The sequence below is a fragment of the Haemaphysalis longicornis genome, unplaced genomic scaffold (assembly GCF_048455015.1).
Source record: "Haemaphysalis longicornis isolate Haplotype H1 unplaced genomic scaffold, Haemaphysalis longicornis Haplotype H1 scaffold_12, whole genome shotgun sequence".
Lineage (NCBI taxonomy): Eukaryota > Metazoa > Arthropoda > Arachnida > Ixodida > Ixodidae > Haemaphysalis > Haemaphysalis longicornis.
In genome coordinates, this window is record NW_027526225.1 from 107425689 (window position 1) to 107448685 (window position 22997).

General features: G+C 48.3%; 2 protein-coding genes across 21 annotated transcripts in view; one reads left to right on the forward strand and one right to left on the reverse strand.

Moving 5' to 3' along the window:
* The window catches only part of LOC144163204 (uncharacterized), a 1050610-nt gene that overhangs the window by 600965 nt on the left and 426648 nt on the right, over positions 1-22997 (forward strand). The window lies entirely within an intron of this gene.
* Positions 3634-8295, reverse strand: LOC144162113 (uncharacterized). 2 transcript variants are annotated; one of them, XM_077692604.1, is made up of 5 exons: positions 8061-8295; positions 6297-6366; positions 6104-6220; positions 5555-5622; positions 3634-4048 (listed from the first exon to the last, which is right to left on the reverse strand). In XM_077692604.1, exons 1-5 carry the CDS (start codon positions 8100-8102, stop codon positions 4001-4003), a joined length of 345 nt encoding a protein of 114 aa, XP_077548730.1. In that variant the 5' UTR covers positions 8103-8295; the 3' UTR covers positions 3634-4000. The 2 variants fall into 2 exon arrangements, with proteins under 2 accessions (XP_077548730.1, XP_077548729.1); XM_077692603.1 differs by having other exon boundaries at positions 6297-6402.

The following is a 22997-nucleotide window of genomic DNA, read 5'->3' on the forward strand; positions in this document are numbered from 1 at the left end:
AAAAAAACCCAAATCAAAATTTTGTCACCGTAAAGAAAAATGAAAAAAAAAAAGAAGTTGTGTATAACAAACCACCAATAGTGGAAAAATTAAGAATACGCATTTTGAAGGTTTACATTAAAAAATCCTGTCCAAGAAAAAATTCACTACTGCAAATTAATTTGTCCCCGTGGTGCCCACGTGGTGCTTGCACGCATGGTGCCCGCGTCTCGTGGTGAAGCCGAACATTCATTCCAAAATACACAATTTTGGATGGTTCTCTGAAATGGTTTGATATTATTAGGGGCCCAACTTAGTCCCCACGTGATGTAAAAACATCTTATTATGGACTACAGCAAGCACCAGATTCACGGCAAGCAAGAGATGCCAAAAAATCCACTTGGAATTTAAAACCAATCTCAGTGGTGCATTTTTGCTGACATTCTGATCATCAATTATCTACCAGAACTTCCACTTGCGGTTTATTGTCATCTTCCGACTCGCTATGGTAGCCCTGCTTGCAGGAATAACTTGCGATGCTCTAGAATTGTGCCCAGCAAGCTTTCGCACGGCGAAAAGAGTGCTGCCTAACATTTTCAAAAAGGCACGATATCAAACCTTTTGGAGACTGCCAGAATAGACAGTCGCAGTAAGAAGCAACACTAGACCTCCAAAAATAGCCTCGTACTAACAAAACTGGCCAGTGAACAGCTGGCAGTGTTCAAGGCTGATTGGAAATCTCTACTTGTCTGAGCTGATATCCGATGACTTGGTGTTATTTTTTGAGTTTCAGCTGGAGCTGTTATCGCAAAAGTAGGGCATGAGTGAAGCGATATCACAAAAGGCGTTCTTTTTCCGAGGAATAGTAGAGGGTGACGGGGGTGCTATGGCAAATCGGCTTGAAGTTGGGTAACTGCGTAGTAGCACGAAATATTAGGTTTGCAACACACAAACAGAATGAAAACTGCTCGATTCCCGGCCGCGGCGGCCGCTTTTCTGATGGAGGCGAAAAGCAAAAACGCCCGTGTGTACGAGATTTCGGCGCACGTTAAAGATCTCCAGGTGGTCAAAATTAATCCGGAGCCCTCCACTACGGTGCGCCTCATCGCCTGCGTTGCGTCGGCGCGTTAAACCCTACAATCAATCAATCCGAATGAAAACTGCTGGAAAGTGGTTGAAAATGCCAGGTCCACTTGATACACATGCGGGGAACTTTCAGAAATAAGCTTTCACAAAATAAAACGACCCTTTCTTCGAACCAAAGCTCAGTAGTGGAAAGCTGGTGTCATTTCCAGGTAATTATCATCTGTCACTGCCATCGGATTGCAAAACTGGCAAAATGATTTGGTATTTGGCTTGCTGGAAGACTTTTGGTCAAGAAAATTCCATGGTAATGCAGCATGACCACGAGTCGCATGCTTTTTTATCAAGCGCAGCAGCAACGCTCCCTTCTGAGAAAACACACACCTCACCTTGCAAAAAACTGCCGAAAATCTCAAGGTTGCCTAAACGTGTAGTGTCTAGACTAACCACCGGGGTACATGAGAAACAACTACAACATCACAAAATCGGCAATATAAAGCACCGATCACCGATCATCAATGCTGTATATTCCTGATATCCATGTTGTCATTTCTCTTGCAACTAACGCATCCCACTGGTTAGTCTAGGCACTGCAGTTTTAGAATCAGTTCTAATTTTCCTGCTCTGGCTACACTGAAATTTCTGACGGTGTTTTTGAGGGTTGAGCAGCATGTGTTGTTTCGATAGGTGCCATGGCTGCTGCGCTATACAAAAAAGGATGTCACTTGTGGTTACGCTGCATTACCATTAGATTTTTTGATCAAATGGCTCACAGAAGTCAAGTATCAAATGATGTCGTAAGCTTTGCAATCCGACTGCCTTTAAAGGTGAGAACTACCAGAAAATGACACCAGGTATGCACTAGTGAGCTTTGGTTTAGAGGACGGGTAGCTTTTTTTCAGTCAAAGTATTCGTGGATGTCTCCGCATGTCTTACAAGTGCACTTAGCATTTTCAGCCCTTTTCCTGTCATTTGTTTCATTTCTGCATTACGCAATTTATATTTGGCACTACTAGACAGAGAACTTCAACCCGATTTGCCTTAACGCCTTCGTTGCCCACTACTTTTCCTCAAAAAAAGCATGCAGTTTGTGATTTCACTTCACCCATGCCTTACTTGTGCAATAAGAGTTCCAGTTGAAAGTCAATTGATAACATCAAGTCATCGGACATCAGTTAAGGCAAGGAGAGAGAGCTTAAAATTGGCTTCAGTTTTGATTCTGTACGAGGATATTTTCGGAGGTCTAGAGTTGCTCCTCAGCAGAACTACATATTCTGACAGAGTCTGCCACAAGTTTGGTATTGTTTGTTTTCTAAAATGTTAGGTGGAGGTGCAATGTGGGAGGCTCATAGAGCTGAACGCCTTTTTCATTTGTCACGCAACAGATACTCGGGGATAGCTAGCTGGGCACTGTTCCAGTGCATCGCACCTCATTCCTGAAAGCAGGGTTAGAAAAGTGAGCCAGAAGATTATAACAACGAGCAAGTGAAAGCTTTAACAGGTGCATGATAGTAAACTGACAGTGAACGAGTTTTGTTTTCAGCCCCAAGCAGTTTTTGTCCTATCCCGAATTTTTACCTTACCATTAATGCGATGTCAACCATTGACAAGATGTTTCTACATCATGTGGGGACAAATTAGTGCCTCTAATAATGCCAAACCACCCGATTTTTTTCAGTAAACTATCCGAAATTGCATATTTTGAAACAGAGGTAGGGCTTCACTGCAGAACGAGGGCACCACACATGGTAATATGTTTTTCATATCTGACAAATTGTACTGGGCAACTAAACTTTTTTCCAAGATGTGTTTTTTATGTTTGGAAAAAATTATACTCCAAACTTTTTAAACTATTTGCGAACTGATATACACAACTTATCCATATATGCAACGTTTGGCCAAAAACTGATTTTGTTAATTTGCGAATCTGCTCTTGTTGGAAAGGGCATCGAATAATCTGCATTTTGAGCTGATGCAAAATGTGCCTAATCAATATGTTTACACAAAAATGTTTTGTTAGACCCCAAAAATTGGTAGACTTTCTGCGATAAAAAGAAAGTTACCGCCCTGTCTGCGTGCCATATTCCGAAGTCTATTCTTAGCAGATATCAGCGTCAACGCCAGAAGTAGTGTACTTAGCGAGCATCGCAATGCATATGGCAGCTTCTGGATTTTCGGGCCGTCTCGAGCGTTTTGATGTTCGGGACAGGTTTTAGTAGTAGGAAGCATCGCTTCGTTCACAGAAAAAGAATTACCTTTAAACTCTAGCTTTAATCAGCTGTCATGAGACAAATTCAACCAAGCTATTTTTCTTAGAAAACTGTTAATAAAGACAACTGTTTTTCTAGTGGCTCATTTTATTCATGACTACGTTGGCTGAAGTTGTTGAAATTGCAACTGTGTGAGAGCTTTTTATGAGTTGAATATGGGAGCTTTAACCTAATTGCTTGTAGTATTAGCATGACTAGGCCGATCTGGAAGACCATTTCGTGGGAAACGAGCGTTATCACTGCCAAAATAGCTTAAAAATACAAAACCCACCCACACATCAAGATATTCATTGATGCCAGGGTCCATATGGGAAATTTAGGAGGTGTGTCACGGTGTCACAGTGGTGGCGTGGTTATCAGACCAGGTAGTTGTTTTGAAGGTTGGTAGCTAGTAGCTCACAATATGCCTTTTTTGTCTGCTTCTTCGGGTTTTTTTTTTGGAAGATTATTCGGAGCGAGATTATAGAGAAATCGATAGATTATTTTTGAATACTGGGAACGATTCCAAGAAATTTAAGCAATTTCGCTGACACAACCGTTTTTCTAAAAATTCTAAAACCACACAAAGAAGCAACACTCAGTTTTTCCAAAGCTCCTGCGAAGTGATTTCATTAAAAGTAATTACTGCTGTACTTACCAGTGCTTCTCTGAAGGCTTCGACACCACATTCATTCAGCAAAACAGGCCGCAGGACAGTGTATCCACCCCTCTTGCATCTAATGATAAAAAAAAATAGATATCACTGACATGGAAATTAATAAGATGTGGGGGACCAACAAAAGAGTATAGAGGAGGCCATAAGGAAAAATATCCACAGGGCTCCAGCTTAACAAATGCAATGTGATAATTGCTACGTTCCTCATATTTTCACGGTGTATTAACAATGGCTTTATTATAAGGGTCTGCAGCAAGCAAGCAATAACACATGCAATAAAGGGTCCATAAAGACTGAATACAGCTTTGTTTAGTTTGAAAGAACTAGCTTTTCAGTACTCACTCGGCTCCCTTCCAAGCCGGAAATACATTAGTCAGAAATACGCAAGCAACACAGAATATTTTCAAATTTCGCACTGAGGCTTTGGCATGAGACGCAATATGGGCTAGCACTAAAAAATGTCGACAGACAAGAGTCTTCTGCCGGCCCTGCTACATTAGAGTGGCGCTTCTCCACCACGTCCTCTTAGGTGTTTTCCTAGCATTTTCTGGGCATGTGTTCACTTCTAAACTTCACTATACATCAGACTACTGCCCTGGTCAATGAAGGGAGGAAAACTGCTTCTTCCTGTGTTGTGGCCCACAAAAATGATTAAACATATCAGATGTGCAATATACATAGCAAAAGTTGTCGCAAGTGAAGACAGAAGCCGCACCGCACATAGTGAACTCCATCTGGAACAACTTCTATCTAGCCTGATAATTTTACTTAGATTTTGTTTCGACGGTAGGCCATATTTGGCCCCTCGCACCAATTTGAGCCCTCCGGGAAGGCGTTGTTGCACTGTTCCCTTCAAGTTTCCATTCTTCTATTGCTCCCTTTGTCAATTTCTGCTCTTAAGGCTGACCAGCCCTCCTTTTCTTCTGTCCCCTATTTTACCCTCTCCCAGTCTCCTTTGCCTTTGTGCTATCGAGAATAACTGGTTTGCATGTTTTCATTTATGTTGGTTACATTGCTCACAAATCCGGAGGGTGGAAAAAAAACTTTTCCGAACTAGTGTTTGCCGTGCTCGGCATTATTTTAGTGTAATATTGCCTTGAGGAAGCTTTGTCCACTGATCAAATCTGTCTGAATATTCAAATCCTAGTTAGGGTTTCTACAGCTGTTGTATGAAGGTTTCGACGTATTCATTGTATTTCAGGATTCCTTCACCTGCTTTTCTCAACGGAATTGGCGGTGGCCAATTTTTGGGCCAGAACGTTTCGCGTGGAATGACCCATTAGTATTATGAAGCTTTGGTTTTTTTATGTGAAGCCTTTGGTGTGTAAACGAAAAAAACAAAACTAACACAACCTCTCTGGGAATAAAAAAGAAGTGACACCAAGGTTCAATTTTTAACAATTTTCACAGCATTTTAACATCCAAAGATGCCTTCGTGCAATAACAGTAGCCAACCGTTATTTAGAATTAATTTGAAATCAACAATATTTATGCGATCTCTAGGAGAGCAAATGGTGGTTATGAGCTGAACTGAAAGAACTAAGATAGAGACAAGTGTAATACAAACCTCCAAAAAGGCAAAGTACCCCGCGAGCATGGACATCCACAGGACTTGAGGATTAAGAGCAGCCATACCTGATAGAGCCAAAGGTGAAGGCAAAAAGTAAGGGCAGGAGCAGTTGCAACAAATGACAATTTTACACAGACGTCAACCGCACAAGCAATTCGAAGTCTCAAGGGCCAGTCCAAAGCAGGCACAAGCAAATTTTATATCCCCCGAAACCTACTACAAACCCGCATAACCTCACACAGCCATGTCGACGAAAATCTGCAGCCCTGCAAGATTTTACCTGCTGTTATGACATGTTTCAAATGCTGGGTCTTCCCATGCCAAACAGCCAAGTGTATGGTGCTTGAAAAATTAATTGTTGATGCGAAGATTCTCTTGGCCTTGCAGGAGTGTGACACGTTCACACAGAACTCGGGAGAAAGGGAACAGAATGAGTTACAATGGCGAACGGTGAAAGGGAAACTTAGCACCAAACAAGGACACAAGGGTCAACATGCAGCCCCCGAAATCCAGTTCAAGCGAAGAGAAAAACGGAAATGCTCTCACCAACACGAGAAGCCCCATTCAGCGATGTGTGCCGCGGGTCATCATGTGGCAGGTGTGGTGATCCATCCTGGGCCGTGGCCACCAACCGCGGCCAGGTGTAGAACCGAGCCCGGTTGTCTGCAAGCCAACTCGCTCGTCTGGAACCTCTGGTACACAGAATCCGCAGGCCCATCTCCAGTCCTGGATAGCTCACCAGCTTCAGAGTCCTCTGGTTCCGCGATCGGCCTCCACCCGAACCTTGTTCCTTGCTTGAGCACCTCCTCCTTAATTAATGTAGACAAGCTGATGTGTTTATGGCTCTGTAATACAGTACATACAAAATATAACGAGAGGGAAGATGAAGACTTGATTGCTGGCTAGTTGAAAGACTGCGCAAAAGATGAGGGTGACAGGAAGAGCGCTGAAGCATGTCTACTTGTGCAACACTGGTCTGCACGCTGGAGTAATGCCCAAGTGACAACATGTCTGGCAGACAATAATGATGCAAACAGGCGACTCACTAAATACAGAAAGTACACTCTGAGTGTGTGATCAGGACATGTAATATTTTGCACAGGTTTATGTCGGGCTAATTGGTGTAAGCTTTTGAAGGAAAGTTGCTCTTGTTACGATCACAGAGACGGGCACAAGAAAAACGTCCGCTTTCACGAGAAGATGGCGCCGTCTACTCGTGAAATTGTACATAGTTTTCTTGTGTCCGTCTATGTGATCATAAAAAGCACAACCTACCTTCAAAAGAATATTTAGCATGCTCCAGGCTTCTTTTGATGCCTATATTAAAGGATTCATTTTGCATTGGGGCCTATTTTCTTTACCTGCAAATATCGCGCGAACGTGACAATACATGCCAATAGGCCATTCATAATGGCTTTTCCCCATAAAAAGGACACTAAACGGTCCCAACAAGTTTGCCTATACGGGCAGACCAGTGTTAAAAATGACGCTGCACCAAAGGGTTCAAAACGATTTACAGCCCCCCTGTACTGTTTTTTTTTTGTAGTTCAGTTTGTTATTTCACGAAACGTCAAAGAAGAAAACTGCAGAATAAAAAAGGGAACACTTGACACACTTTTGAATAGCCTGCCATTGCAAACTAGCGCCGTGTATTACAGAATTGTACCGTTCCGCCCAACAGTCAAATGGTTTTCTGCGACCGACGGTGCAAAAAGCAGCCGTTAGACAGCAAACACAACAGTAGCGCTAGAGACAAGCTTGACGTGGGCTAATGGACGAGGGTAAAAGGAGGGTGTGCTGAAGAATACGGACGGCATGAACAAGTTAGAACAGGCGCCTCGTAGGCGCTGTAAAATACCCCTCCTCCCCACACACACACCCCGAGACTTAATTCCCTGCGAGGCCACATGTCCGCCTTTCACCTCCAATTTCCATGTATATGAATTCTGTGCCCCTGTGAACTCTACGTGAACTCAAAGACAGGCTTCGTCATTAGCTCGTGAAGCTTGGCAACGTCAGGCGTTGTGGAACTGCCGTACTCGCTCGCTCTCGGTGTCCTGCATTTGCATACTATTTTCTCCCCCTTGCACATTGCAAATTCTCATCTGTTTAACTACATTTCCTGCGTCCTCACCTCTTGCCAACTTTTTTTCCCGACAACGCCGCCAGCACACGGTCAACGCGTACGCTGTAGGGGCGCTTTGGCGAGCGAGTACGGCCACAGAACAGGGAGTACGGCAGTTTCACGACGCATATCGCGGCCCGCAGACCGCGAGCAGCCGCGAGGAAGGACGGTCGCGGCGGCGGCAGCCGGTCTCGCGAGAGCGATAGCTTAGAACAGTCTCGAATAGGGAGGAGGGGGCGAAGGAGAGATTTCACAATGCTTACGAGGCGCCAGGCAGCAAGCAAACAAGCACAGCATATGCAACTTTTTCGGCATGTGTCCGGAAAGCTAACCGAGACAACTATTTCACTTGGTATTATTAGCAGGGACAGTACTCACGTGAAAAAACACGATGACACAGCCTTTGTTCCGGCTTCGCATACAACCGTAGCACGCCGTCGACTTGCCGAACTGAAGAACTCTAGTAGACGATTTCAGGCGGTGCGCAATGAATTCCGCACAGCTAATTTCATACCGGTGTCACGCCGTTTCCATCCCGCAGCGGTTTTGATACGTGAATTCGACAAAAATGCGTCAACTCGCCCCGCTGCCTTCGCGCCACTCACTGGCTTACTCTACTTGGCTCGCAGTGGATTCTATTGATTCGCTTTGTCTAAGATATTTGTATTTGTATTCTTGTTATTGAGTTTTAAAGCAAACGCTAGACAAAAGAAATCTGGTTCTGGCAGGAACTTTTTATATATGTACGTTTTACGTAATGTACAGAAGTTTTTATAAAACGAACGCAAATCAGTCACGTGACTACTTGGCGGCTTTTTTAAACGCACTAAAAGAGGCGACGCTCGCACACAGGTTCAAATATATAATAATTGTGGGCAACATGCATTAATCATTTAAATAAAAAGATTGTAGCAATATGAAGTAGTTTTTATTGAATAAAAGCAACTACAAGTAAGGATTTGAATGACTAACACTTGAATTCTGCTTTTTGGTCGGGCAGCTTGGTGTAAGTTTACACGACATCTGAACACAGAGCTCTGTACGCGCGCAAGTGCGATGCCTTACATCGATATGTACTTAATGTACAAAATTACTAGTGGCACATGAAGCAGTGAACATACTGCTTAATTGGTTAAACGCGAATGAGAATAACATCTGCAGTAAAGTAGGCTTTGTTGCACGACAAAGAAGCTTTGCAAGAAAGCAGGCACGCAACATCGTTCATAGAGAGGCTGAATTGTAGAGCGGCAGAATTGTGGCGCAAAAGCTAGTTACGAACACGCCACACGTCCTGATATTCTCCCGCCTATTTTGTAGGGTTCCTGAGAAGGCCATTTAGTTGCGTAGCAATATATATTTCGAAGCATAGTTTTATTCGTGTTCTTATTCGCAGAGCGTTATCCGGTGCACAGTTGGCAATGTTTTTAACGTAAAAAATAGACAACCCATTTAAATCATATACAGAAGCAATGTCAATCATACTTTCTGCTTATTTCATCAACATTGAACAGCATTGCAGTAAAGACTTTAATTCGTATATATTAAGTATACTGTGTTATTGTTACATGTGGTTTCTATGCAATGTTAAAATATTTGCTAGTCTTTGCGCACTTTAGCATTTTCATTCGCCCATAGTTACCGACAATTGTAAGACCAAAATAATTTGGCTACCACAGGTATGGTATGTATTGTAGATGATTGCTTTCTGATACGACATATTCAAAAAAATTTTTAAAGTGAACCTCTCTATGCCCACTCATAACGCTTTTACGCCTGTACGCACTGCAGGAAAGCCAGCTTTACCAAATGGGAGGGCTTATGGTGGTGATGATGATGATAAACTCAGCGCAGGAAAGCCAACTTTAAACAATGGGAGGGCAAATTGTGGTGTCGTTGATAAAACGCGAAGTAGGAAAGCCAACTTTACAAATTTGGAGGGCACATATTGAAAAAGAATAATAAGAAGACGAAGAGGAGCAGGATGAAAAAGGCGAAGCTTTCTCCGATACAAATGAAAAGTCCACACTCCTATCCGCCAAAGTCCAAATCAATGACAACACTGAGCTAACCGAAGCAGCATATTCAGATGACCCAATTACACACTAAAAATCATAATCACCACATTAGCTTAGCTCAGCACTTTGCATTGTGGACTTTGCGTTTGTATCGTAGAAAACTTGGCGTTTCAACCTTGTGTGTTCCATAAACAGCGTTAGATTTTTTATGCTTTACAGTCCTAGAAAATCAAATTTTGTACCGTTTGCGCAGAAGCGGACAAAGTCACGGGACACACACCTGTGTGCCCTTACTTTTCATGTTTTTGTATCTGCGCCACTAAATCTTGCAATACGGTAGCAACAAACCTAAGTATCACTGTGGAAATTCAATCAGTCAATAAATATATGCTAAAAATGCTGTTGACCCGTGACTCCCATTGCAAAGTGCAAGGGTCCCGTGACCCCTCCCTGTTTTAAAGAGGGTCGTGGAGCGTAAAAGAGAGTCTTAGTAGAGTCTAAGGGAGTCATTGCAGCGACGACTCCCTTTGGACTCTCTTTTTTTTTAGAGTGTGGGTGTGCGATGAGTACCAAAAAAGGTCCGCTGAAAATTCGACCCACACTTCTCAGGCGGCGTCTCTCGTGCGTTCAATTCGTTCTTCAAGAGCAGCCTCTTAACGAATTCTTCTTTACAGCACTGCATGACTTGCACGGATTGAGAAGTAAAAAAGAAACATGCATCTACGGAGGCCCGCGCCTTCGATATCAGGCAACGTTTTCAGGAAGGAGCGCCGACAGGGCGTTCAATAAAGGCGCCGAAGAAAACGGACTTCGACGTGGTTGCCGTACGCATTTGTCGCTCGGCTGAGCGGCTAAAAAGGGGAACATACGTGCGGAGAACGACGCGTCCGCGCGCGTTTTGCTCTTCTCCCAAACCGGTCCTGTAGCCTTCATGCGTGCTCCTGGCCGCCGCCGTACACGCTTCCATAGTGCGAAGACGCGTGCGGATACGCCTCCCTATCCGCTTATGTGTCCCCCGCTTAAGAAACAGGTATGCTCGGATCTCTTAGTTCACCTTCTGTCGCGGTTTCATAGGCGTCTGAAAGGAGCGACACGTCACGACTTCGAGCTGACAGTGCCAGTCGGCTAAGTGTCTCTGGGTGACGCAACGTCACCGAGCATGAACGATCCGACCCGGAGACGACGCTCGTAGCAGTGCCGCAGACATTACTTGGGTCACACTGTTATAGCGTGCACGCGGCAGTTCGTCGAAATCGGTGCATTTCTTTCTTTTTTTTTATTTCTTCTCCGCTGCCCTTTTACGCCTTCGAAGTTCAAGGGAGAGCGGGAAAGATACCTGGTGATTAAGGAAGTGACGCATATGGTAAACCTCGGAAATGGAGACGTTGTTTTCTGATCCGCGAACACCGTTTCTTGGATGAAATTAGGCTTATTAACCACGGCTGATTGACTTTAATATCGATTTCGGCTGGTTGTTCCTACGACGACCTAAACACGTCTTCTAAGCATGTGTTCGTCACCCCTGCCAAGCAGCCAGTGACAGATTCATGACTGAACACTGACCGTGCAAATAAATAAATAAATACATATATAAATAAACCTTCCGTGCACGCTGAATGGAAAAAGAAAATGACTTTTTCACCGAAAAATTACCTTATTCTAGTGACACGGTGAAATTTTTGTCACACAATATTCCACTGGGGGAGGTCGGCTATGCAATCAGCGCCTGTTTTCGATATTAGGGTTCGCTTTCTTCGGAAGTAATTACTATTTGTGCAACACTGATTGGTAGGTCTCCCTTTCAACGAATAAAACGTCTGAATTCGATGTAAAACAGTGGAAAGTTATTTATAGAACAGAACTTGGATCTTACTTCTTTGTGATTTAATGGCTGGCCATTACGGCTTGACAATGAGCACTGAAACAAAACGATTTTGTCTTTTTACACGGCGAAGAAATGGGGAGTGCAGGGCGCGTACAAGTAAAAACCTTGATATTTTCAGCCCACCTTTTGAACTCCTGGTCGTTACGAGGAGCCTCTCCTAGGCGTTTTGATTGATTGCGATGTTTAACGCGACGACGCTACGCAGGTGATGAGGCACGCGTAGCGGAGGGCTCCGGATTCATTTTGACCACCTGGGTATCGTTAACGCGCGCCAAAATCTCGTACACACGGGCGTTTTTGCTTTTCGCCTCCATCAGAAAAGCGGCCGCCGCTGCAGGGAATCGAGTCCGCGTCCTCGTGCTCAGCAAAACAACGCCTTAGTCAGCTCCGGATTCATTTTGACCACCTGGGTATCGTTAACGCGCGCCGAAATCTCGTACACACGGGCGTTTTTGCTTTTCGCCTCCATCAGAAAAGCGGCCGCCGCTGCCGGGAATCGAGTCCGCGTCCTCGTGCTCAGCAAAACAACGCCTTAGTCAGCTCCGGATTCATTTTGACCACCTGGGTATCGTTAACGCGCGCCGAAATCTCGTACACACGGGCGTTTTTGCTTTTCGCCTCCATCAGAAAAGCGGCCGCCTCTGCCGGGAATCGAGTCCGCGTCCTCGTGCTCAGCAAAACAACGCCTTAGTCAGCTCCGGATTCATTTTGACCACCTGGGTATCGTTAACGCGCGCCGAAATCTCGTACACACGGGCGTTTTTGCTTTTCGCCTCCATCAGAAAAGCGGCCGCCTCTGCCGGGAATCGAGTCCGCGTCCTCGTGCTCAGCAAAACAACGCCTTAGTCAGCTCCGGATTCATTTTGACCACCTGGGTATCGTTAACGCGCGCCGAAATCTCGTACACACGGGCGTTTTTGCTTTTCGCCTCCATCAGAAAAGCGGCCGCCTCTGCCGGGAATCGAGTCCGCGTCCTCGTGCTCAGCAAAACAACGCCTTAGTCAGCTCCGGATTCATTTTGACCACCTGGGTATCGTTAACGCGCGCCGAAATCTCGTACACACGGGCGTTTTTGCTTTTCGCCTCCATCAGAAAAGCGGCCGCCTCTGCCGGGAATCGAGTCCGCGTCCTCGTGCTCAGCAAAACAACGCCTTAGTCAGCTCCGGATTCATTTTGACCACCTGGGTATCGTTAACGCGCGCCGAAATCTCGTACACACGGGCGTTTTTGCTTTTCGCCTCCATCAGAAAAGCGGCCGCCGCTGCCGGGAATCGAACCCGTGTCCTCGTGCTCAGCAGCACGATGCTTTAGCCACTGAGCCAACGTGGCGGGTATTCTAGGCGTTTTCAGCCCATAAAAATGCGTGCCGCTTCGTTTCATATGACCATAAACCGACTATCGTATCACATGCCTTCGAGCATCGCAACGAATTGTAGGAACCAATTCTATCGCGGGACCACAGTATCGTATGAACATGCACTCTTGCCTTTGGGAGAATGAATTGATGCTAGCGTACTCTCCAGCGGTTAAAATGACAACTGGACATTTTTTAGACGAGCTGATTGCTTGATATGACCGAAAATCTCGAACATAAGGCGTTTTTGTTTTCCTCCTTCAACAGAAAAAAAGCACATCACCTTCATCCGGGTATCTATATATAATTACAAGAGAGATAAACGCTCATTTATCTTAAAGGGAAAGGAGTAAGAGGGAAAGCGGTCAGCCTCCCAAGTCCAGGAGGACGCGAGCCCGCGCTGATTTCAGTGCGCGGTCGACCAGAGCTTGTTGGTGCTCGAAGGCCGAGCTGGTCAGCGCTGACTCCCACTGCTCATGTGATGGGTTGGGGAGAGGTTTAGGGTTGTGTGGGCACGAGTGCACCAAGTGGTAGGTAGTGAGAGGGATGTTGCAAGTGCGGCAGTCGTGTTGGACGAGTGATGGAGAAATGTGGGAGAGAACCGTGCGGTTAAAGTAAGTACCGGTCTGTAGCCGGCGCCAGATATGAGACTCTTGGTGCCTGAGAGTAGGGTGGGGCGGGGGATAGATCCTTCTTGAGTGCAGGTACTGGGATAGGATGGCATTGAATGTAGGATCGAGGGGGGTTAGATAGGGGATTGTGGAGCCCGGGCCACTCGTGGCATCTTGCCTTAAAGGAGCACTGAAACTTTTATGTGCAGATCGCGGCGGCAGCGTGAGCTTCCTTGTTCCCGGCAAGGCCCGAATGGCCTGGGGTTATGATTCACATCCGCTACCCCCCTCTTCGATCTTTGAAGCCACTCACAACGCGTTTTTTTTTTTTCGTCAATTGGCTTTATCACAGCAAAACTTCTGCTTGACGAAACAATCGCGAGTAAAATATGTATTGAACAGTAACAATTACCTTTGTCTCGTAATTAATTGACATAGTATTTCCAAAGGCCTGTGTGTTTGTTCGCGCCAGCTCGACGGTTCCTTGAAGAAAATTTCACCAGTAAGAAGCCTATATGTTCTGGAAAGAACTATCAGAATCTAGTTCTCTCTTGCAGTGTATCGCAGCCCGAATTCTACGCAACAGAAAAAACACAGAACTCTTAGCCGAGTATTCTCTCCCGTCCGAACTACTATGCAGGAGGAGGAACAAAAAAAAAAAACACAACCGTATGAACCATCGATGTACAGTTAGCGTTACGTGCTCACATGACCTTCTGAAATTTTTCCTTTTAAAAGTGCGTAGCATGACTGTTACGGGAACTTTACCATACCCTGTCGTCAAGCTAACCGATTTTTACAGAAGGACTTTTACACGGTGTTCAGACTACAGGTGCAACCGGCATATATGGTAAGCTAAGGACGTGAGAAACGCAATTTCCCGTAATGCGGTTGACGTCAAATCGCATCCCCGCTTTAAAATATTGCGAAGACAACAATTGCGGCAACAATGTGACGAGGGCGTCACGGGAAGACGTCATAATGAGGCAAACACGGTGCGAGCAACAGCACCCGGGTGATATTCAGTCACCGAACAGCCACTGAGTACTGATGTTCAAGTACACGCAAAGCTTGACACTTACCCAATCTCGTGCAGCGACCAACGCCGAAGCACCAGGAGCAGGTGTATTCGAGCCGACAGGCCTAGCCGACTTGAAGCGGAGGTAGGCACGCGCTCGTAATAGAGCGTCCGAGAAGGTGCACTCTGCCAGACGACCAGCCGTAATAAATTGAACTCTGAGAAAGGCGCGCTCGAACGTCTAGACGGAAGTGACGAAGCATTTCGGCTCTGCAGATAGCGTGTTTGGGCCGATGCACCGGCAGCGCGCTCGGATGCGAATTCGGTCAAATCACGGCGTGCCACACCTTATCGCGGGTGGTTAGCAAGCATTTCGATATGCGGGCCAGCAGTTGATCGTCTGCTCATGTCGGCGCACTGCCTAGTCGCACAATAACGCGCAGTTATGGCTATTTTGTGACAAATTACAGGTAATAATTTTAAAACGTCTGTGAAAGTAGCCACAAAATTTCCCGGTTGCGTTGAGAACGTTGTCAACGCAACCAAAAGTGCACTTTAGGCGTCTTTTGAGGCCTCCGTCATAGAGGCAGACGAGAAGCTCTTGTGATTGGTGTTCTGATTGTGGCTGAAAAAATTCTGTGAGGCGTGTACCAACAGGTTGAAACGAACTGTTACCTCCCATAGCCGGCGCCCTATCGGCAACTTTGGATATAATCGACTCCCATGGTGACCACGGCGGAACGGTGAAGCATCCTGCGGCGAAATTCACACGCGCGGACAGGAGCCGATTCAAAAGGCCATCGCATTTTCTTGAGCGAGCATTCATTCAAACAATTCATGACAGCGTCCAAACGTCACCATTTTTATACATCGACCTAACGTGAGACGCGAAAACCAGCGTCTAAAACACCGGTTCCCCGTCTTCGTCGAACAACGTATACGCCGGTGTCTGAACGCGGTTCATAACCGCAAACTGCGAAGCAACACCAGACGAGCCTGCCATTCTTTCACTGAGCAGACGATCAACTGGTGCGAGAAGCGAGAACGGGCGAGAACGCCAACGAGATCGCGAGTCTGCTCTGTCGTCTGCTCGCTTTTCTGTCGTCTGCTAGCTGCTCCTGCCGAGCAGCGAGACCAATTGGGATAGCTTTGAGCTACTGCATAATGCAAAATAAATACCATTGAGCAGTCCCGAGAAGGGTGGGCGGAGCCAATGCGGAACTGCTCCCGCAAATAAAATATGGAGCTGCTTTGGAGCTGCTCAAAACTGCTTTCATCAGGCAAATAATAGAGGTTAATTGCGCTCGCCACGGTCCACTTTCGAATACTTTTCGACGAATAGCTTTGGATGAACTAACATTTGGAAAAGAGCCTCTTGTCTGCGCAATTGATCGATAGAGCTCATATTAAGCACAGGAGTGGCGCTTATAGTCTGCCGTTATAATAGCACCAAATACTGACACCACTGCGGGATATTTGTTCAGTTATTTAACTTAGAATGCATCGGCATCCACGCGTAATTGTCAGCTTAAAATTTTAGTTCAGTTTGGCCCGGTGGAGGTGCACCTACGCTCTGACCCGCGCCATAGTGAAGGGCTCAACCGCAGTCTGACCACCTGGAGATGTAAGACACGCGCTGAAATTTCCTGCACCCAAACGTATGAGATTTCGGCAAGGAGATTTTTCTGCTTAAATATACGAAATTTTATACTTATATTTAGTTAGTTTCTACCGGTTCAATGATAGCGTTCCTTGGTGTGTGATGATTTTAATCTTAATTTAAACTACGCCATACATGAGTCGTGTATTGTTTAAGTTGAAGGCTACAACTCTACTCCTCACAATTTTGGGCTAAGAAAGCAACCGGTGAGCGAAAGCGAACAAGTTCGCAAGATAAGCGCAAATAACTCGCTTCTTTACAGTGATACTTTGCATGAAAGGACTTTAATTACATTTTGGACAGGCATTTATTTCATTAACTAAAATATGTCCTCAGAGACCTACACATCGATCAATAGTGTTTGCTTTGAGCTGTCATTTTCTCCCGCGAAGTCTGCCTTATTCCCACAAATTAAAAGCAAAAAAAAAAAAAAAAACCCGCCCGCATTTTCCCACGGGGGGAACTCGAGTAAATGCGTCGCAGAGTGGTGGTGGTATCGCGTGAATGTTGCGTAATTGGGTATGGTTTGGGAATGCTTAATTGTTATTTCGTCTTTATTATTCTTATTTATTGAATGGAGGAGAAGCGAAGGCAAGGAGTGTAAAGTTAAAGTCCGTCTTTATTGCTTGGTGCCGTCAAGCAAAGCGTCAAGTCAAGCGAAAAAAAAACATAGACAGGTATCCCGGCGCGGTGACGTGAGTGCTGGGGTTTTCCGCAAGCGCACGTAGAGATCGTGCCCAGGGGCGTAACAGGCACACACATGACGCGAGGGGCATGCGAAACGCTCCCGCTATTCGGGTGACCGTGCCGATGAGCAGCGAGAAGGTCTCGCTCGTGTCCGGCGTTTCCGCTGTTAGGACGTAGCCCGTCATATATAGGATGATAGAGGAGGAACGAACCGAGGTTCGTGTGCCAGTCGAACGCCGGTTGGTATAACATTTGCAGTCGTGGGAGACGTGAACCCACCGGCACTTTAGCAGACTGCGTGGCGAACTGGTCGACGCTAGCGCCTCGTGCGCGATGTGAGGGCGATTGCGCATTGGGGAGCGAGGGAGGACGGTAGCGTTGGAGGATACCGGAAGGGGTGGGCATCATTGTATCCGGTAGTATGTCATACGCTGTTTCGTTTTATACAAGTAAGCGCGTCTCACCTGTGGTACGCAGTGAACGGAAGTGGTAACAACAACAACCACTGCAAGCGTACAATCCTGGTCAAAGCTGGCTTGAGAAGGGGACATGCTAACGGCAAATATGACAGGCGGGAATTGAAGACGATGGGTCAAAAGGTAATAAAATTAGTTTACAATCCACCCACATTCATTTTAAATGCAGAGCATTTTAGTAACTCACGATGTCACCCGCGTTGGCGTCCGTAGTCCGCATCACTACGTAGTCCGCACCCTACACTATATAAAGAAATAATACCTTCCGGCGCCAGGTTTCGATCCCACGACTCTGCGGGGGGAACGCAAGGTACACGGCACTTTACCGACTGCTCCACGGAGCCGATTTTTTTTTTTTTTTTGTAACAGTAACTTTATTTACAAATATACATACAGGGCCAGATGAAGTGGTTACAGAGGTTTCAGAGAACAGTGCAACATCCTTTGCTCACACAGACAAATAATCGCGTTCGGGAACTGAACAAGCCAGGACAAGATTCAGCGTGTTTCGCCAAAGAAGTGGAAACTATTCGTAGACAGTGCCAGCAAAGCCACCAGTGCTGGCGTGGTTCCTATTAGAAACACTTACAAATGGGCGATGGTGTCATTTGTTTACAGTATACGGTAATGTAATAGGGACGAGGGGTTGGGCGTAGAAGTCGTTAGTGGGCAGAAGTGGCCCATGGTGCTGTCCCGCTTCCGACCCTCAGATCAAGTCCCATCTCCTTTGCTGTTCTACCTTAAACTCCATTAGGGCTCGTGAGCCCCGCGCCAGTGAGTCGCGAAGTTCAGTGTCTGAATCGGGCCCGTCGAGGGCGGCCACTGCCCACTGCGCCTTCTGCACAAAGTGCCTCCACGCTGGCCGCGGATTTTCGGCACATTCAACCACGTCGACTCTCGCCCTCCATAGCGAGTGGAGACCTATGACGTGGACGCAGTCACGGAGGAGCGGGTGCTCCGAGGCCGCCTCCAAGAACCTCAAGTTCATCCAGGTGAGCTGCCAGTACGTGTCGAAAGAGCACTGCAGCTCGTCCCAGAAATACGACGCCGTGTTGCACTCCAAAAAGACGTGCTCTGCCGTCTCCCTCCTTCCACACAACAAGCAGTTGGTCCCTCCAGGAAGAAAGAAGCCCCTCTCCCCCTGTCTTGCCTTAGTGGGTAGAACCCCTGTGTGAAAGCGGAAGAAGAAATCCTTCGAACCAGAAGGAATGGGGAGCTTCCGCACTCGCCGGAGGACGTCACTTTTCATGCGCCCAAGAGGTGGTGAGCGATACATGGGGGGTGGAAGGATCTGTTCCACCAGGTCCCAGTACAACTTCTTCGGGGCCACTGCGCACAGGTACTCCCAAGAGAACAGTCCCTGCAAAAGGGCCAGCGCTGCCGCCACTTCTTTGTAAAAGCCCGTTGCCCGGTTACTATGTGTAAACTCCGCTGTTGTTGGCAGCCAAGGGGCCAAATGTGAGGAGCCTACGTTTTGCAGAGCAGCCCGAAGGAAACCGTCGCGACGATCCCGAAAGAACAAAAAACGCTGCACTGTCAGCTTGAGCTCCACGTTAACAAGCCCGAGGCCACCCGCTTCCGGACTCCAGAAAATGTTCGTGCGACGCATAGGCTCGTAGGTGGATCGCCAGAGGAATACTGCGAACATCCGGTGTAGCTTGGCCACTGAGCCTGCGTCGATGGTCGATACTCTGGCCACGTACAGGACGGCCGGGTATAACACGGCATTGCAAACATGTGCCCTTGAGAAAAAGGCGATGTGTCGCGCTCGCCAGGGCTCCAACTTCCTACCCGCGGCTGCCAGCTTTGACTGCCAGCGGGGGGCAATGGCTCGGCCGCAGTCCAGGTTGACTCCGAGGTAGCGGGTGATGGCCTCCCTCCATCGGACTCCGTAGGGCTGTGATGGTTTGGTGGGCCATTCACCTAGCCATGCTCCCTCACACTTAGAAAGATTCAGCTGAGCACCCGAAAACCGGCAGAATGATTGCGCGAGCGCGACGATCTCCCTCACCTGATCTTTCGATGAACATACGAAGGCGACATCATCCGCGTAAGCCAGGACTCTTAGTTCTTCGTCGCCGAGAACCAAGCCTTTGACTGACTTCGATGCCATTGCCATTCTGCAAAGTGGCTCTATATATAATGCAAACAGAATCGGGGACATGGGACAGCCCTGCCTGACCGACCTTCTTACGGCGATGGGGCTCCCCACCTCCCCATTCATAATGATGCTGGTGGTGATTTCAGTATAGCAGATCTTGATCCACTCCACCATTTCGTCCCCTATCCCGCACCGATGGAGGAGCATCAACAGAAAGGCGTGGTCTACTTGGTCGAAGGCTTTTCTGAGGTCGAGTTGCAAGACAGCAAGGGGAAAAAACCCTGACTCCGCCACCTCACAGACAGTCCTCATGCGGTGTAGGTTGGTGTTTATTGAGCGGCCTCTGAATCCGCATGTCTGATGTGGTCCCACCACACTGCTGAGGGCCTTCTCGAGCCGTCTGGACAGGATTCGGGATAGGATTTTGTAGTCTGTTGATAGCAGACTGATAGGCCTGGAATCTTCAACACTGGGTGCCGTATCGTGAGACGTTTTTTTCGGTATAAGGACCAAATTACTGCTCCGCATTGAAGGTGGCAGCAACTTTGTGTTTTTGACGTTTTCGAATACCGACGCCAAAACAGGGCTGATCTCCTCTCGGAATACCTGGTAGAACTCCGAAACGATCCCATCCGGCCCCGGTGACTTATTTTTTATAGCGCTTTTGACCTCTTCGACCGTGATGGGGTTGTTTATGACGGCCTTAACGTCCTCCGGGACCTTGGGCAGCTCATCGAGGACATCCGGCGGAGGGACATCGGGAACAGCGCGCGAGAACAAGTTTTCGTAGTAGTCGCCGAAGGCAGCCGCCACCTCCCTGCTCCCACGAGCGAGCCCATTAGGGTGGTTGACCTCGGAAATCGCTTTAGTGGCAGTCCTTGCCCGCTCGAAAGCACCAAAAAGTTTCGACGGCTGTGCCTCGGCCACCACTCGTTGCTCCCTACTCCGCACAAGAGCCCCCCAGTACCGCTTTTCCAGCTCAGTACGGATCTCCTCTTTAACACTGCGAATGTCCTCCGAGAATTCCCCCGGCCTCTCCTCGTCCGCTTCCACAAGAGAGCGTAGGCACTCCGTGAGTCGACTTAATTTCGCCTTTCTGTCTCTCGCTTCCTGTCGTCCGATTGCGATTGCTGCATTTTTAACCCGTTTTTTGAAGCGCTCCCAGGCGACCCCATCGATGGGTGCAGCGTTGAGTGCTTCAATTTCGCCTCTTATGCGATCAGCGAAGGCTGCATTATCGAGGACCGTAGTGTTCATCAGCCAACGGCTGCCAACCCCTCCCTTGATTTCGCGCTCAATTCTGATGGTACATGTTCCAAACCGTGGTCCGAGAAAGCAACAGGGGTGACGGCGTAGTCAGTCACTAACGGCAGCGCATCGCTCGTCAAATACACCCGATCTAAGCGAGCCTGTGACGTGCCACGCCATCTGGTGTAGCGAGAAGTTGACCACCCACGCTGGAGGGCGACATCGTTCAGGTCACCCTCTCGAAGGACTGCTTTCAAAACCCGCGCCGAAGCGTCCGCCACGCCCCTAGCACCTGCTCTGTCGCTGGCATTAACAACGCAATTGAAGTCGCCTGCCAGGACGAGTCGACCCGGAATCACCAGGATGTCACGAAGGGAAGAGAAGAAATCGGCGCGCGCCGCCTGATCGTTCGGTGCATAAACGCAAACAAAGCGCGTAAGCTCCCCTCCCACCAGGACATCGACGGTGCAAAAACGCCCGTCCCTCGCCAGCTCGCAGTCAATTACGGTTAAGGAATTATGTTTGCGAATTAGAATAGCGGTTCCGCCCGAACGGGTAGCTGTAAGGGTGTAAAAACACCAAAATTGGTGGCCAAAAAAACGTACAAAATTTTGAGCGTCCTCTCGAGAAGCAATTTTGGTTTCTTGTAAAAAAGCAACGTCTATCTTGTTTTCATTAAGGAGGTCGGCCAGCCAATGCTTCCGTTTCTGCGAGGTTAGACTTACCACATTTAATGTGGCAAGCGTGACTGCGCTCTGTTGTGGTGTCATGGTGTGAAAGGCGCTTACCGACTGGGTCTTCAACTCCTTCCGCTCGTTGAGCTGCCCTCGGGGTTTGTTGACCCGGTCTCTCCCTGGCTTGGATGGTTGGGGGCTGCGCCGCCTTGTTTCCCGCGCGCCCTCCGCCGCGTCTCCACGCCCGCGGTGGCGGGTTGGCGCGGTGCTGTTGCGTCCTTTGTCGGGGGATACTCGTCGGCGTCGGCTCCGTCGGTCCCTCCTGGCTGGTCGCTCGGGGCGGGCACCTCCTCTCCCTCCGGTTCGGCCGGCTTATCCTCTCCACTCTGCTGCTCGTCCTCGTTGGGCTTGGCGGTGGGTGGGGGGGAAGTCTCGGTCGCGCTCTCCTTAACCGGTTCCTTGGGGTCACCGCCTGCCTTGCTCTCAGCTGCAGCAATGGCCACGGGCGCAGCCGCTGTCGATTTCGCCGCCTCGATATCCTCCGCGTCCATAAAGTCGTCCATCGTTTGCGGGGCCGACCGTTGCTTGGTTTTAGACGCGTAGGTTTGTACGCAGTCCGCGTCAATGTGGCCGAAAGAACGCAATTTCCGGCACCACGTGGCTCTGCATTGCCTGCGTATGTGGCCTAGTTGCCTGCAGCGTAAGCAAAGGGGGGGCCGTCCCGGTACGGCGATCAGGTCTCCTGTCGGACACCGAAGGGAGCGGTCATGTCAGGAGCGAGCTCCTCGCGTTCGGCAGGCGCACCCGCGTCAAACCGGTCCTTCCCCGGCACATCGGCGACCGTCCCCGGCTCATCGGAGTACAGGATGCTGCTCCCCACCCTGCCCACGGGAAAGGTGACGGAGAATTCGCTGTTTCTGCACTGTGATCCGGCAGCCCGTCCATACGGAATTCAGGATATCGCAGCGGGCCTCTCAGCTGTTATCGAGCTGAAAAGCATCGCCAGTCTTGGAGGCTTTCAGTTCAATCACGTATGGATGATCACTTTCAAGACGGGAGAAGACATGGCTCCCCTGGCATCCAAGTCCGAAATCACAGTCAAAGGGAGGAAGTGCGTCGTGATCGACCCGAACGTGCAGGAGAAAGAGATTAAGGTGCACTGGGTTCCACACCACGTCCCGGACGTCCTCATCGCCCAACAACTTGGCCGCTTCGGGAAAGTGAAGCGGGTCGTTCGTGAGAAATGGAGGATCCCGGGCCTAGAGGAGGCTGAAACGAACACCAGAGTCGTGCAGCTGGCACCCCGCGACGCCGAGGCGCTCAACGAGGTGCCCCACCAAGCGAAGATCGACGACTCCACGGAGCCGACACAGAATGGAAGCTTACGCACGCGCCTTATATCCTTGACTCATTCAACCGTCGGCCACAGGTGCGCCCTCTCCCCCGCGTCCTCCTCGCCTTCTCTCCGCTCGCAACACCCTCTCTCGCCGCGTTCGGTTCGCGTTCATGCGGTGGCGCGATTTCGGGCACTCTCTCGCGAAGGGCATTGGATTGGATTGGATTGGATCGGATTGGATTGGATTGGA

What these genes read in the sequence shown, in the direction of transcription:
- LOC144162113 (XM_077692603.1), bottom strand. Translation starts at nt 8,102, where the DNA reads ATGCGAAGCCGGAACAAAGGCTGTGTCATCGTGTTTTTTCAC. An exon ending in GTGTCATCGTGTTTTTTCAC is followed by an intron (nt 6,403 to 8,060) that starts GTGAGTACTGTC and finishes ACTGTATTACAG; the next exon opens with AGCCATAAACACATCAGCTT. An exon ending in ACCAGAGGACTCTGAAGCTG is followed by an intron (nt 6,221 to 6,296) that starts GTGAGCTATCCA and finishes GTTGGCTTGCAG; the next exon opens with ACAACCGGGCTCGGTTCTAC.